General features: G+C 42.3%; 1 protein-coding gene across 2 annotated transcripts in view; it reads right to left on the reverse strand.

Annotated features, from left to right (window-relative positions):
* The window catches only part of LOC139052873 (UDP-galactose translocator-like), a 68,454-nt gene extending 56,107 nt beyond the window's left edge, over positions 1–12,347 (reverse strand). The window contains exons 1-2 of one of the 2 annotated variants that reach the window (XM_070530023.1): positions 12,219–12,347; positions 6,243–6,490 (exon numbers count right to left, since the gene is read on the reverse strand). In XM_070530023.1, the coding sequence (XP_070386124.1) occupies positions 6,243–6,419 (177 nt within the window). In that variant the 5' untranslated portion in view covers positions 6,420–6,490; positions 12,219–12,347. The other variant, XM_070530022.1, reaches the window with a different exon arrangement.
* Positions 12,348–14,439: the final 2,092 nt, after the last annotated feature.

Consider the following 14,439-nt stretch of genomic DNA (forward strand, 5'->3'; position numbering starts at 1 on the left):
CATCACCTTGAAAGCTCTACAAACAGCAGTTACTGCCACTTATTGTTGCTACTACTTGTACTTGGAACACTTGAAAATCACAGATTTAAAAGAAAAGCAGGTGGAGTTAACTAATCAAGTGTCTGGTGTCTAATGACAGTTTAATCGATTTTTGAATGACTTGAGCATAACCCGTCAGCAGCTGACGTACCTGTAGTTGTAGCTCAGGGTGTTAAAAATTGAAAATGCCTCTCTCCTGACACGTCTTGATCTAAAAGACCGCTCCGATCGGGATAACTTAATATTTTGTGGTACCTCTGACAATCCGTCAGAAACGTGGGCGCTGTCCGAAAAATTGGCACGTAACCTTTCATCCCTTCATCTTAAGTTTGAAGTCCCCGAGAATATGGAATGTAGAGCCCACAGACTTGGCTCTTACAGTCTTGATAGACTCATCTAATTATAATTGAAATCTCCTGCTTTAAACTAAAGGACAAAATTCTGGCACTGAAATCCAACCTGAAATTCGCCGGAGTGTCTGCGGGTGAACATTTATGCAGAACAACATGCCAGTCTAGGGAAAAGCTACTAGATTTTACTAAGGCAACACACCAACCATATTCACTACGGCTAAACAAGCTATTTGTGAACAAGAAATATTTGTGAAGTTGACATGCCATGTGAAGCATGCTCTTCGGTTCGGTCATGTCAAGCTATTGAAGGAAACAGTTCGACATAACTAGCTGATGTGCAAAGGAATAACAACATATCAAGTTTTTCTCACTAACTGTGAAGCCTACTATATAAATGTACTGCAACGTCTTCACTAATTTATTTATGCGCTGCTGACATTGTATGTCTTACCAAAAAGTGGCTCTCTGCTAAGATAAAGACTAGAGAAATTTTTTATTGTGGAAAACGGTATTCATTTTTTCACTGCGATCGTGGTGAGCGATCAGGCGAAGTGCTTGATTGCAGTTACTGAAATGCTCATTTCAAGCTCTGTTCCCATGGAAACTCCACCAGAATTTGTTTGTGCGCTTGTGTTCGACAACAGAGATGTCATTTTTTGCATATGCTATCGGCCTCCAACTACTTCGACATCATTTTGCGATGACCTTCACAACGCAATGAACAAAGAGAGTTGGGCTAGTTAGTGCTGATGCTATTGCTGTGGCATGTTTACTAGCGTGAACAAGGTTAACGAGAACTGTTGTAAGTGCTTTAGCAGGCACTGGCCACTTGGCTGACCACTGCCAAAAAAGTAATTGCTCCCCACATTTTCATAATACACTTGTACTCAGATTAGTAGAGTAGTTTGCTGGGCCAGTTGGTGCATGGTGAACATATAACGGTTTCCAGCAAGTACGGACGGGAGCCCAAGTAAGTAGAAATGGAGAGGACCACGCTGGTTGTCCTGTCCGTTTCTAGAGTTGTCCTGTCCGTTTCTACTTGTGCTCGTGTCCGTACTTGCTGGAAACCATTATATGTTGTACTCTGATGATTTGCCAGGCAGTTAGATAGGAAAATTTTTGAAGCGTTCTGCATTTTAAACACTGCTGATGAATGCGTAAGCACACCACCTCTGGCACTCATTGATAAAGAAGTGTTGTATCTTGAGAAGAACTTTGCCAATGGTTTGTATTCGCTCGTTGTGGGTGCTTATCGGCTTCGTTACACATTTGTTTTTCTCCTTGTGGCACTTTCGTTTGTGCATTTGTCTGCGCATGGTTCTGAGCATACGGTAGTCCCTTTGCATGATTATCTGAATAAAACTTGTCAGCTGAAGTCTAGTGCTCTGTCCTTGTACCACCCTTTTTCTGTTAGCCTTATTTGCTCTAGTAACTATGTCACAGCAATTGTTTCACACCGCATTAAACAAAATTGTTGTCAGATACCATAACTCGCCAATTTTCCTTCTTGGTGACTAACTTGCCCAATATCATTTGGCACAATGACAAAGTAATGTCCCAGTCTTCTCAAAGTACCCAGTTTATAAACACTTGTCTGGACTTCCACTTCACCCAGCTTGTAGCTAAATCTACGCGCGTATCTGCCTCTTCATCTAATATACTAGACCTGATTCTCATCACAAATGCTGATGTAGTTTCCTTAATTCTTTACTTAAAAGGCTTAAATGATCACCATGCACTCACTTTTCACATCAAGACAAAAAGAAAACAGTAAAGTGATTCACAATTACAGCAAAGCTGATTTGGCTTCAATTACCACTGAAATGGAAATTTTAGCAGCTTCGTACATTTCTAATTGTGATCGGAGCTGTATTGAAAAAAATTGGTGTATCGTCAAAAATAAAATGTTGCCACGAAACGAACATATCGTGTCGCAAAGGACTTTGATTTGCAAACCACGATACCGTTAGTTGAACCCCTTTTTGAAGCGACTTCATAACACAAAAAACCAGTTGCTTCATTGCAAAAAAAGCTTCACGCAGTGACATCGCTTGGTCTGCTTACTACCATGCTGAAAATGACTACAACGCAGCTGCCACTAGTGTGAAACAGCACATTGTTACATTGTTACACTTCCATCCCTATTGCAAACCAAGCCTTGAAAATACTGGATTATAGTTAATTGTACTCCAAGTAATATCACCCATTTAACTTGCCCCAACGATGAACCTGCTTCTCTTGAAAAGTGCTGCAATGTATTTAATGATGTATTTTCTTCATATGTTACTGTGATGCCACATAGATTACCACTTGTACCAAATTAAGGTTTTCTTACTATGAATCCAACTACTATTGACTGGGTTGGTGTTAGCTGCCTAATTAACAATCGAAAAACATCTTCCTGTGCCTGCCCAGGCTACCTCAATTCAAAAATCTTGAAATGTACTGATGTATTTTCTGTTGTTATTTTCTTGCATATTTTCACACAGTCATTGCAGCATTCTGTTCTTCCATATAGCTGGTGTGTGGGAAAGGTACTTCCAGTTCACAAATCAGGCAACACACACTTACCCAGCAATTACAGGCATATCTCACTAACAAGCATTTAATGTAAAATTCTCTGTAAAATTCTGTAAACATATTTGCATTTGGCTGACTTTTTTAGAATATAACTCCTTTTTTAACTTCTGTCAACATGGTTTCCGTAAGTACTTCTCATGTGAAATACAGCTCTTATCGTTTATTAACAATCTTTTTGAAATTTATGATCTAAGTATCGACATCGACTGCATATTTATTGATTTTGCCAAAGCCTTCAACTCTGTGACTCACAATTCCCTTCTGCTTAAGTTGACTGAACTGAATTTTTTGATCGGGCGCAGTTTGCTAATGATAACAACCGTAATTCTTGGTTTTCTGATGTATCAGCAGGTCTATCTCAAGGCTCCATTCTGGGTCCACTTCTCTTTTTAATCTACATTAACAACATTTCAACTTTTTCTTCTCTCATGAAACTATTCACAAATCACTTTGTTCTCTACTGTGCAATTACTAATCCATTCGATTCCAAAGAACTGCAGGACAACCTTAACTGTGTAGCTGAGTGGTGTTCTAAGTGGTTACTGAATGCTAGTAAATGTAAGGCCATGCAAATATCTCGTTAACACTGCCATGCATACATACTTTATTAATGGTGCCCCAGTGACGTCAGTTACCTCTCGCAAGTATATGGGCCTTCACATATCAAATAACCTTTCTTTGCATTCACATGTGGACTATGTTACTAATAACGCTAACCGCACGCATAGGTACTTACGCCATAATTTTAGCTCTGCCTCTTCCTCCCTGAAGTTAACTCTTTACAAAACTTTAGTTCATTCCAAATTGCAGTATGCTTTAACCATTTGGGATCCGGCTCAGCCTTCACTAGTGACTGCAGTAGAAAGTATTCAAAAGCGTGGTGCACACTTCACCTTGTCTAATTATTCTTGTTAAGCAAGTATCTTATCAATGAAACAAACTCTTAATTTACATGATCTTTCGTCATGCCATTCCTGTTTCTGCCTCTTTCCCAAAGTTTTTACACTTAAACCCCGCTCTTAAAGGAAACCCTTTCTGCCCCTCAGTCTTATATTTCATCCCACACTGACCACAGTCAGGGTGCCAATGTGCCACACAAACTGTTTCAGTGACTCACTCATCCCTAGGGCAAGCAAGGACTGCAATTGCTCTGCCGCATCAGTCGCATTCATCACCGACTCTAACTTCAACATTGCTGTACAAGATGCCTTTTCTTAATATTGTTACGGGGGAATAAAATATATGTATTTACAATATATACAGCAACGAAGTTGTAGCTCAGTAGTCAGGGTACCACCATCTACCGCTCGTCGAGACACTTCAACTTCCTCTTCACCTCACAATGTCCTTTCATCCACAGCGGCACAAACTTGTACGTGACAATATTTTTGTTAGTATCCTTACATTTTTTTACTCTACTTCTATCTTTAATGCCCTTCAGTCTTGAAAGCATGCGAAATAAATAAATAAATAAATAAATAAATAAATACAGAACAAAGGTACAAAGTAGCATTTGACTTATTTACTCGACTACATTTACACAGAGGGCATTATTACAACAGGAGCACATTAGCAATTCATTCACAGCGAAACAAAATACACTTGTAACTGCATAGCAAAATACAAAATCTGCATAAAGCAAAACATAACAGATTCATCTTAAAACTTTTTGTGTGCAAACAAACAGGGACGAAGAATAGGGGCAACACAAGGACGAGCGCTTTCTAAGAACTGGTTTCATTTTTGAAGAACTACCTGCTTAAATACCCACAGATCTGCACGATCTAGTCAACAGAGCAAGCCTATACTGCATATGATACCCGCAGATCTGCGTGATCAAGTCAAAAGAGCACGTCAATATTACATATAACACTTGTGATAAAAAGACATGGACAAAAGCCACCCGGTCAAACTAAAAACAGCAAGGTGCATAAAACAACCACTTACAACAAAATGCGTTAAAGATGTGATGATAGAAGCGAATTTTCTTTATCTAACAATGAAACAGAAGGATGGCTGATGCATTTTTCATTTTGTTTTTCAATCCGGTGTGCTTCCACGATTTCCCTAGCGGTTTGATTCCTATGCCTGTACAAAATATCTGTCCTAGTAAGACAAGGGGAGCAATCATGTTCTTGGCAATGCATTGCCAAATGCGTACTAGGGCGACCTTTCAGACTAGACAAGTGCTCCTTTAACCTCGTGTTAATACATCTCCCAGTCTACTCTACGTACACATGACCACACGTCATAGGAATCTGGTAAACAACGTTCTTCGTGCAATCAACAAATTGGTTCTTGCGCGGATGTTTTAACACTACATTCTTTCTTTACATCATCCTTACTTTCGAACTTCTTTTTAACCTTGGAACACACACTACCTATTTTGTTTTTTGCCGAAAATACCACTTTTACTTCATAACTACCAGCCACCTTTTTAAGTCTGTGTGAAAGGCCGTGCACATACAGAATTACTGAAACCTTGGAAGCTATATCCTTCTGCCTTTGATTCTTTGTGCATTGTCCTTTATCCTTTTCAAGTTCTTTCATTAGTCTAGCGCACGACGCCAGCATCACAGCGAGCGGGTACCCAGCCTTTGTCAACCTATCAACTTGCTCAAAAAATGCAATCTCTACAGTGTGGTGACATGACTTCAACAACGCTGACCAGAAACACGAAATGACTATCCCATTCTTCACAAGCCTGGAATGTTGTTTGCGCACAAAGAGTTTTAAGATGAATCTGTTCCAACTAGGCCGACTCGCAGTTATGCTAAAAACATAACAGGCTGCTGACAAACTGTTTCATGATGAGCATGTTCCGACAGCTGAGTCTTGAGGCAAAGAGGTTGTCAGATGGTAAAACAACAGCCTCAGGCAAAATTATTCCACATGCCTAATGTGCTGAGAGAAAAAATATGTTTGTCTCATTTTCTTGTTTTTTCCTTGGAACCAATAAGTAAAGTGTCTAGCTGCTTGTGTGGTCATTACTATTTGAATGCACTGTCAGGCTGTTCTGAGAGCTCCTGAAAAGGCTGTAAGGTGTTAGCTAAAGGTACTAGAATTAGATCTATTCCTCAATTCTAATTCTGTACTCAAAAAAAAAAGTTGTAGCTTGTTCACAAAGTTCACAATCCCAGAAAAAGATCTTCCTTACCTTGCCCACAACGAAATAGCTGCATTTCATTTTTTTTATGCACATTACAACACAATTAACTGCTCCTAAACAACTTATTCATGCAATACAACCTCACATGTATGTGCACTTGCCTTGAGTGTATCCACGGGCTGCAACACTACAATGCGGTGAATAGAAGAACGCCACTTCTGGAAACTGCCTTCGTCCACGCGTACCATGATGAGGCATGTTGCAAGCTTTATCACTTCAGCCATTATAACAGCCGTACTGGCTATGAAAAGGTCCTTCTGTGTGCGAGCCATCCGCATGGTTAGGTTAAGAGCAGCATTTTGAACTGTCAATGTCACCAGAGACGCATACTTGAGTGCCTGCTGCGTTCCTGCATATGCAGAAGGATTACACACACCATGTATCCAGACATCTCACACCATGCTAGAAAAAATTTGCAGTTTCACCCGAAGGACGAAGCACTGACTGCTATAGCAAAGTATAGCGTTGTCCTTGAACTTCTTGAATGGTTTTCCAACTATACGTGGGTGCAGCAAACTTTCTGGCTCCCTTAAAAGGTTTAACATGTTGTGTAGGGCCTGTAATGACATCGCACTGGTGCCACTACGCTGCCTGTGAAGAGCCATGCCAGTAAAATTACATCACTTTCAGGTTTGAGCACCAATATCGTTTTGTATTTTTAATATTACATTAGTCTGAGAAGGCTTAACATTCACAGCACATGCCATTAATATTATGTTTTATCATATTTGTTTGCAGGCTGCCATGCTTAAAATTCTGAAGAATAATTTAGTCATGAACGTAAGACCTGGTATGAGCAAATTTAATTACTGCATATGGTAGCAGTATAACCCACATGTACGGCATGGATAAGCATATAGCATACACATACCCAGGGTGGAAGAATATGACAGAGGTGTGTGGTGTTCGGCGAATAGATAGTGCGAGTAGTTCGGGGGGCTACGGGGGCCCGTCTTTTACATTGAGTTAAAGGGAAAATGAGAGCACATGGTCGTGTTGTGCGTGCATTCTCAGCAATGTGTAGAGTGTTTTGGCACGTAATGGGGAAAAAATGCATTGCCCCTCATTGTAATATGGGTTATATGTCATGCAAAGAAAAATTCTTGTTTTTTGCCCTAAAGACGATGATCATCTGAACAGTGTATTGTTTCATGTATACCCACTCCTGCCCAAGGCCTGACACTCAGGCCGGCAGTATGTATCAAATAAATAAATAAATAAGTGCATGTAATCCCAAGGGAGGATTGATCCCTTCAGCTGACAGACTAGGTCTGCAAATGACACTTCTAGCACGAAGTCAGGTGCAATGAATTGACAGCACAGCACAATAGTACTGGTACAATGCATAAAGGTATTTTCCTATTGCAAGTGAACTGCAAAAAATAGGGATGGATGGAGGGTGCAACCCACGCACTGATGTACTCCATCTATCCCTGTTTCTTTTGCCCTTCACTTACAGTATGTCGTACCAACAAGGCCGAATTTCAACACTTCTCAAGTATATTCTTATGCATTACTATGTCAACAAAATTTTTTTCTACGTGTTCTACAGTGCTCTCTGTAGTGTCTGCACGCAGGGTGCATCTGCAAACACTCATGTTATATTTGTTCAGTAAATGCCTTTACTCTCATAGGTACACCGAAAAAAATCACGCGATTTAGTGGATAGAGGTTGTCCCATCAAATCACAGAAGTTCAATTCGAACACTATTCCTTTACTACTTCCGTTGTCGTGAATACACTCTTTGGCATGGACAAGGGACATGCCTGAACGCCCATTGTGTGTACTTCGTAACGACAGGCTCACCCTCCTCTCCTAGAAACTGCGCAAGTAACCATGCATGATTAAAAATGCTTGTATGTGAAGGTAGCTAGAGAAAATGAAAATTCAAAACTTGGTTGATGACGGGCACTTATTTGTTCATGGCTAAAGAAGACACTTGAACCTATTCCTCCTATAACAGCAAATGTGGGTTTCCCAGCATGCAGGTGTTCAAATCTTTGCAACAGTATGGGATATATACTATGCGCACAATACACAAAATCAATAAATGCTGACGACGGTCCTTTGAGGTATTTAATCTGCAGAAGCCACTATTAAATACAAAAAAGTGCCTTCGATATGGCTGTTACGATTCCTAAAAAAACTAAATTAAAGGAAAGAACATCTTTGCAAGCACAATTGTACAAAGCACTCTTTACTTTGTCTAGCATCAGCACAATATCAAGCCAGAGATGGTGAAGGTTTGGCATCTGCATGTTACACTGATATTTCTAAGAATCTGTCTTTTTGCAAATCCCCAGCACTGTCATTTCACAAAGGTCTAATTAGTCATTTGGCTGTTTCGAACTTGTGTTTCTAGCTTCATTTCACGATTGTGTTTATTACATCAAGGGGTAATTTAACATACTATCTGCTGAGTGAGGCATCTGCCTGACATTTCCTTCAATGTTTTTCTTTGCTTAAAGAATCCATGCCAGGCCCTCGAAAAAGAAAAAAAATGCAGGAAAATAAGCCTCGGAATGCGTTATATTACTTATTATACTTGGTGTGCTTTCCTACTGCACATAGGTCAAGCTGGCGGGACCCTGACGGACGGCCCCTAAAAATGGATTGATGGATGGATGTTATGAGCGTCCCCTTTGGAATGGGATGGTGGGTTGTGCGCCAAGCTCTTGCTGTTATACTGCCTATGGTCCTACCTATGTTAAAAAAGAAAAAAAAACGGGGAAAAAAAAACACACGATGAATCCCATAACCAAAGTTTCTGAACCCCTATGGTGAACTTTATTTTTTTATGCCTCCATTGTTTGTCGTTTCCCTACTTTTCTTCTACCAATCTTCCAATTGCCTCTTACTAATCTCTATTGCGGAAATGTTTACTTTCCCCCTGCTCTAGCCGAACCCAAGGGCTTCAAGGAGGCTAGTAATTACTAAATCGACCATTGAATGTGAAGATGGACCATCTTCACATTCTAATAAAACATGCTCCATCGTTTCCCTAGCTTTACTGCACCAAGCAGATTCTTCTTCTTCCTTCTTATATCTCGCTTTATAAGTGCGATTTCTAAGGCGTCCTGATCTCGCTTTGAAAAGTAATGAGCTTCCCTTTGAGTTATCATAACTTGTTTCTTTCCTTATTTTGTTTTTTCCTCTTACCTAGTTACTCATAGCAGGTTTCTTTTCCATTGGTGCCACCCATGGAATTACCTCAGCCTCTCTGACTTTGCATTTGATGTCACACACTTTCTGGTAAGCTTGCTAGTTCTTTTGCTCCACTCTGAATCAATGTTATTCCTGTACAGATAGATACCTGAACACTCTTCCAGCCCATTTACTTTCTTCCATATTCCTCAGCCGTTCTTCATACTCAATTTTACTGTGAGCTTCCCTCTCTTCAAATTTGTCCAGCCCATATCACCCTGCCCAGCTTCACTTGTAGTCTTCCAGTGAGCGCCCAATGTGCGGCGTCCCATTAATTTTTGGTTGCTATAGAGTCCCGATTGTACCCCGCGACTTCAAGCAAACAACTGCATTTCTGAGCGATCAAGGCAGAAAGTTGGGCTAGTGTGTCATCGTTATTCAAAAGACTAGCGCGAAATAGCAGGGACACAGACAGAGAAGACATTAGCGCTCATCCTGTTGTCTTCTCTGTCTGTGTCCCTGCTATTTTGCGCTAGTCTTTTGAATAATGCATTTCTGAATTTAAGTCCTTGAACTATTACACCTTTCCACGTACCCCGAAACACCTCTTACCTATTGTATCCCCATGGCACTCTGTGTTACATCATGGTTGCATTTCTCTTCCCCTTTGCTATTATTGTTTTTACCTGCATTCAATCAATTGCCTTCGTTTATCCATACACCAAGGCATTTCCTTGCCTGTATTGAAACTGTCTATTCACTGTTTTCATTGAAAACCATATAACCTGATTTTTTTAACACCATATTTTCATCCTATATTTTCACATTCCTGTCTGCAATATTAGCCAAATATTGCATATCTCTTTGCTTGTTAGCAGGCAACACAATGTCACCCGCATAAAATGAACCTGGAAGCTGCTGCTCTACTACTGTACCTGCCTGTTTGGATAGGAGATTAAACTCGATATCACTTTATTCTAGTGCCCTTTCCATCCACACCACGTACATCATAAACAGCAGTGGGGATAAAGGGCACCCCTGCCTCAGTCCTTTGTTGATATCAACTTTCTCCTCGCTCTTCTTCTCTTCCCATTCAACGCAAACGGTCTTTTCTAGGTAAATCTATCTCAAAAGCTGTAGACAATTGTCGCCTAAGCCTTCCCCTTCTACAATATCCCACAAAGTGCTACGGTCTACGTTGTCATACGCTCCTGCAATGTATAAAAAGGCTACATATAACGGTCTTCTTTCTGCTCTTCATATTTTAATACACTGAGTAAGGACACATAAGTGATCATCTAAATGCCTACCTATTCTGAAGCCATACTGAAGTTCTCCCAAAATGCCATTATTCGCTGCCCATGCTGGCAGCCTGCATTGGTAACCTGTATATTACCGATGTAATGGTCAACAGACTATAGGAGTGAATTCTATATTTCTCCCCCTTACCTTTATAAATTAAATTCATTCTACTTTGTTGCCAAATGTCTGGTATTCGCCTACTTTTAGACTTTCTTCTACTGCTTTCAACAGAGCTTCCTTACTTTTTGGTTCTGGGAAACTCGTCTAGACCTGTGGCTGTGCGCTTTGGAATTTTCTCTTCAGCTTTCTTCCAGTTGAAATTTGTCAGCACCAGCTCCTTTTCAATCTGGTTCTCTTTGACGCCCCTTTTTTCCTCAACTACAACCTTGTCATTGCCTTGGAAAGATTCGGCTGTTATTTTTAGGATGTAATGTAATGCCATGTCCCCTTCCAGTTTGTTTGTTCCAGGCTTCCTGCCAAATAATTCTATGTGGTTCCAAAATATTCTTGGTGTGGCCTTCTCACGCTTTTTCTCACGCATTTCTGACAACCAACGTTCACTTTCACCTTTTATCTTTGCTTGCACCAGTATTTGAACCATGTATTTTTTTCTCCAGGTATATTTCCCATTTTGCGGCTACTTCCTCCTGCGGCAACTGCGCTTTTTTGGGCTGCCTGTGCTCCCGCTCTCTCGCACCATCTGGTTATAAAAAGTGCGCAACATTACCTAGTCTGCTCTCTGGCTTGGAGGTCAGTCCACCGCGCACATACTGAATTTTTAAATATTTGCGAAAATTTGCTTTAGGTGTTCATGTAATTGCTATAGCAATAAACGGGGTTGACGTTACGGGGAAGGGCAAATAACTGAACAAATCACTTGTGTGTTACACAACAGCGGTTAAATGAAGACGAACCCCTATAAGTTCCCGACGTCAACACCCTCCCCCCCCCCTTTTTTTGTTCCCACATCTGTACTAAAGCTGAAATTCGAGATAGTTCGTTATTCCTGATTGCCAAACACCAACGCATAAAGAATAAGGGATGAATGTAGAAGAGACTTTACACAGCGCTGTATATCACTTCTACTTCCGTCCATTCTTCTTTTCTTTTTTTTACGCGCTGGTACTTGATGATCCCACAGCTGAGGGTATTCCCTCGTCATCTGCTTAGCAGCAAAAACACGCAGGGGAGAAGACTCAGCCACATACCGGTTTTGATTTGTTCAGCGACGGCAGCACTAGACCCGACAAGTAAAACTTCGTCCTTCCTGATGCCGGTCATGACTGATCACAGACAGCGAGATATTTCTTCAATGTTGGCAAATTTGATGTTAGACGGAGTCACCTCTGGACGGAGTTTGGAAGCGCTATTATATGGCAAGTCGCGCACCGAAGGCACGGCAGACGAAGCGGACGCGTGTCATGCGCGAGTCCAGCCCACCTGCGTGTACGGCCTCGGCTCAACTCAAAGTTACATGAATTAACAAGTAGGCGCACACATAAATCGGAAATCCCGTAAGGTGCATCAGTGCAATGGTGCACGTGGAACGATTAGTAGGCGCTCAAACACGTCAATTGAAACGCTGTAAAACAAACGATCAGAAAAAAACGAGTAATGACGTGAAGGCAACCTGGGGCAATGCCTGGAGACGTATTCTACCATCTAGTACGATCAACCAGCCATCAGGCGCACGTTGATTGGCTGGTTGACAAAAACTTGGCAAGCTGATTGGCTGATATAGCACTACGTCACGCAAGGGCAATTGTATGTGTCCGAGCGTCCGAGCCACGACCTACTGGTCCGAGCAACGCCTCCACAAGGTGAATGTGGCAGCGATGGATATTCTTTGCGGAGGCAAGGCGAGCATACAGGCTTCGCACCCTGCCGATCCCTCTAAGGAGATTTTTCTTTCTTTCGACCAAAGCCATATCATCAAAAATGTGAGGTCACAGTTTCTGGCGAAGGACTTCGGTAAAGAAAAGCAGATCACATCAAGGTATGTGAAAAGTCTGTATAAAATGCAGAAAAACTCGGCAGTGAGGCCAGTAAGGTTCCTGACCAGAAAACACCTGTATCCAACAAACATCGAAAAAATGAACGTCAGGTCAGCGGTTCAGTTGTTTTCAGTTCCCGTAACTGCCGCACTTTGCTACCTCAAAGATCAGGCCGGCCACACATGTGATCTGGACTTCGCTTCAGCAGGACCCACAATTGAATTCATGCAAATGATACAGAGGTGGTTTACAGTAATGGACATCAGCAACTGCCAACAACACATCCATTGCAACAACGCCGACGCCCGCCAGTTTACGGATGCTGATGATCCTAGATTAGAGTGGCTCGAGATTGTTTTTCTTGCTTACATCGAAGACCTCAGGAAGGAAAGTGCAGCTGGCAGCTTTTTAAGCAAGGAAACATACCACGCTCTTGTCTTTGCGACCACGTCAAATGTGCAGTGCATTCGTCACTTGCTGACTGTGAAGAAGTTCCGGTTTGTGCTCACACGCAAAATGTCGAGTGACCCGATAGAATCCATGTTTGGCTTTCTGCGCCGAAGTTGCGGTAGCAATGATATACTTGACGTGAAGAGCGCGATATGCGGGCTGGAAAAAATGCTGAAGACAGGCATATCGTTGCTGCCTCCGACCAGAGCAACGTTCAGAGCTCGACATCATTCGTCGCAAGGCAGCTGCTTCCCATTCAACACAGCCCCACCATGCCTGCCACCGGTAACAAATTTCTCGACCAGGCAGTGAATGACTTAAAGAACCACCTCACAACGTTGACACCATGCATAACAGGTCCGGACGAAGCCAGCGTCGCCATGGTTGGAGGCTTCATAGTGAGAGCTGCAAGTGAAAGCATTGTCTGCTCGAACTGCATCGCCCTATTGCAGTGTCAGAAAGGCAACACACCTCTCCTTGGCCTCATTGCCCACCAAGATCGGGGCGGGCTCTTCTACCCGAGCCAGGAACTCGCAAAACTGTTGATTGGTCTTCGGAAGCTTGTAGACCACGTGCTTCCCCACAGAAAACATTTCACAAAGCCCTTGGAGGTTTGCGTTGAGAGAAGTGTCGCAGCGCTCATGGAACTTAATGTTCTCAGCTGTGGCAACACAGACAGCGACCATCGCAAGGTTCTCCTGCAGCTCATCACTAAGAAGTTTATGAAGCCGCTGTTCACCAACTATGCCGTCAGCGCTAGCGACAGGAATGCGGTTGTTAAGTTCCTTGACCGCAAACCTCTGTCCCGCAAGGTGCTTAAACTGTAATTACGGGAATGTGACCGCGGCGGCCTCATTTCAATGGAGACGATATGTAAAAAGGCGCGTGTGCTTGCGTTGTAGTGCACGTTAAAGAACCCTAGGGGGTCAAAACTAATCCGGAGCCCTCCACTAGCTAGCTACGGCGTGCCTTATAATCAGAACCATGGTTTTGGCACGTAAAACCCCAGAAAGAAGATGGACCCTTCATTACGCACACACCAAGTTCAAGTGAATAGCTTTTATGTTGTCGTTGAACCTGCTTTGACACCACAATTTTCAGCAGAATTACGCGAGACTATAGTAATGCTGCGCGAAGCGACATGCAAGGATGAGAGCGTGTACGTGTAAAACGAACTGCTGTGGGCTTTTTGTTACGTTACTCGTGAACGCTACTTAGTGAACCAATTGCCATAACTGCAAGAAACTAAAATTTCGTCGAAAGTCGCCAGAGCACAACCAGTTTATTCAAGTACAAGTGAACGGATGTGTTGCGATGTCTCCCTGTGTCGCCGCGCTTTCCAAGCAGCCGCCGCCGCTACCGCCGCGACACCACACCGCCCTAGCCCCCTTGGCGGAGATAGGGCTG

The sequence above is a fragment of the Dermacentor albipictus genome, unplaced genomic scaffold, assembly GCF_038994185.2.
Source record: "Dermacentor albipictus isolate Rhodes 1998 colony unplaced genomic scaffold, USDA_Dalb.pri_finalv2 scaffold_41, whole genome shotgun sequence".
In the NCBI taxonomy this organism is placed as follows: Eukaryota; Metazoa; Arthropoda; class Arachnida; order Ixodida; family Ixodidae; genus Dermacentor; species Dermacentor albipictus.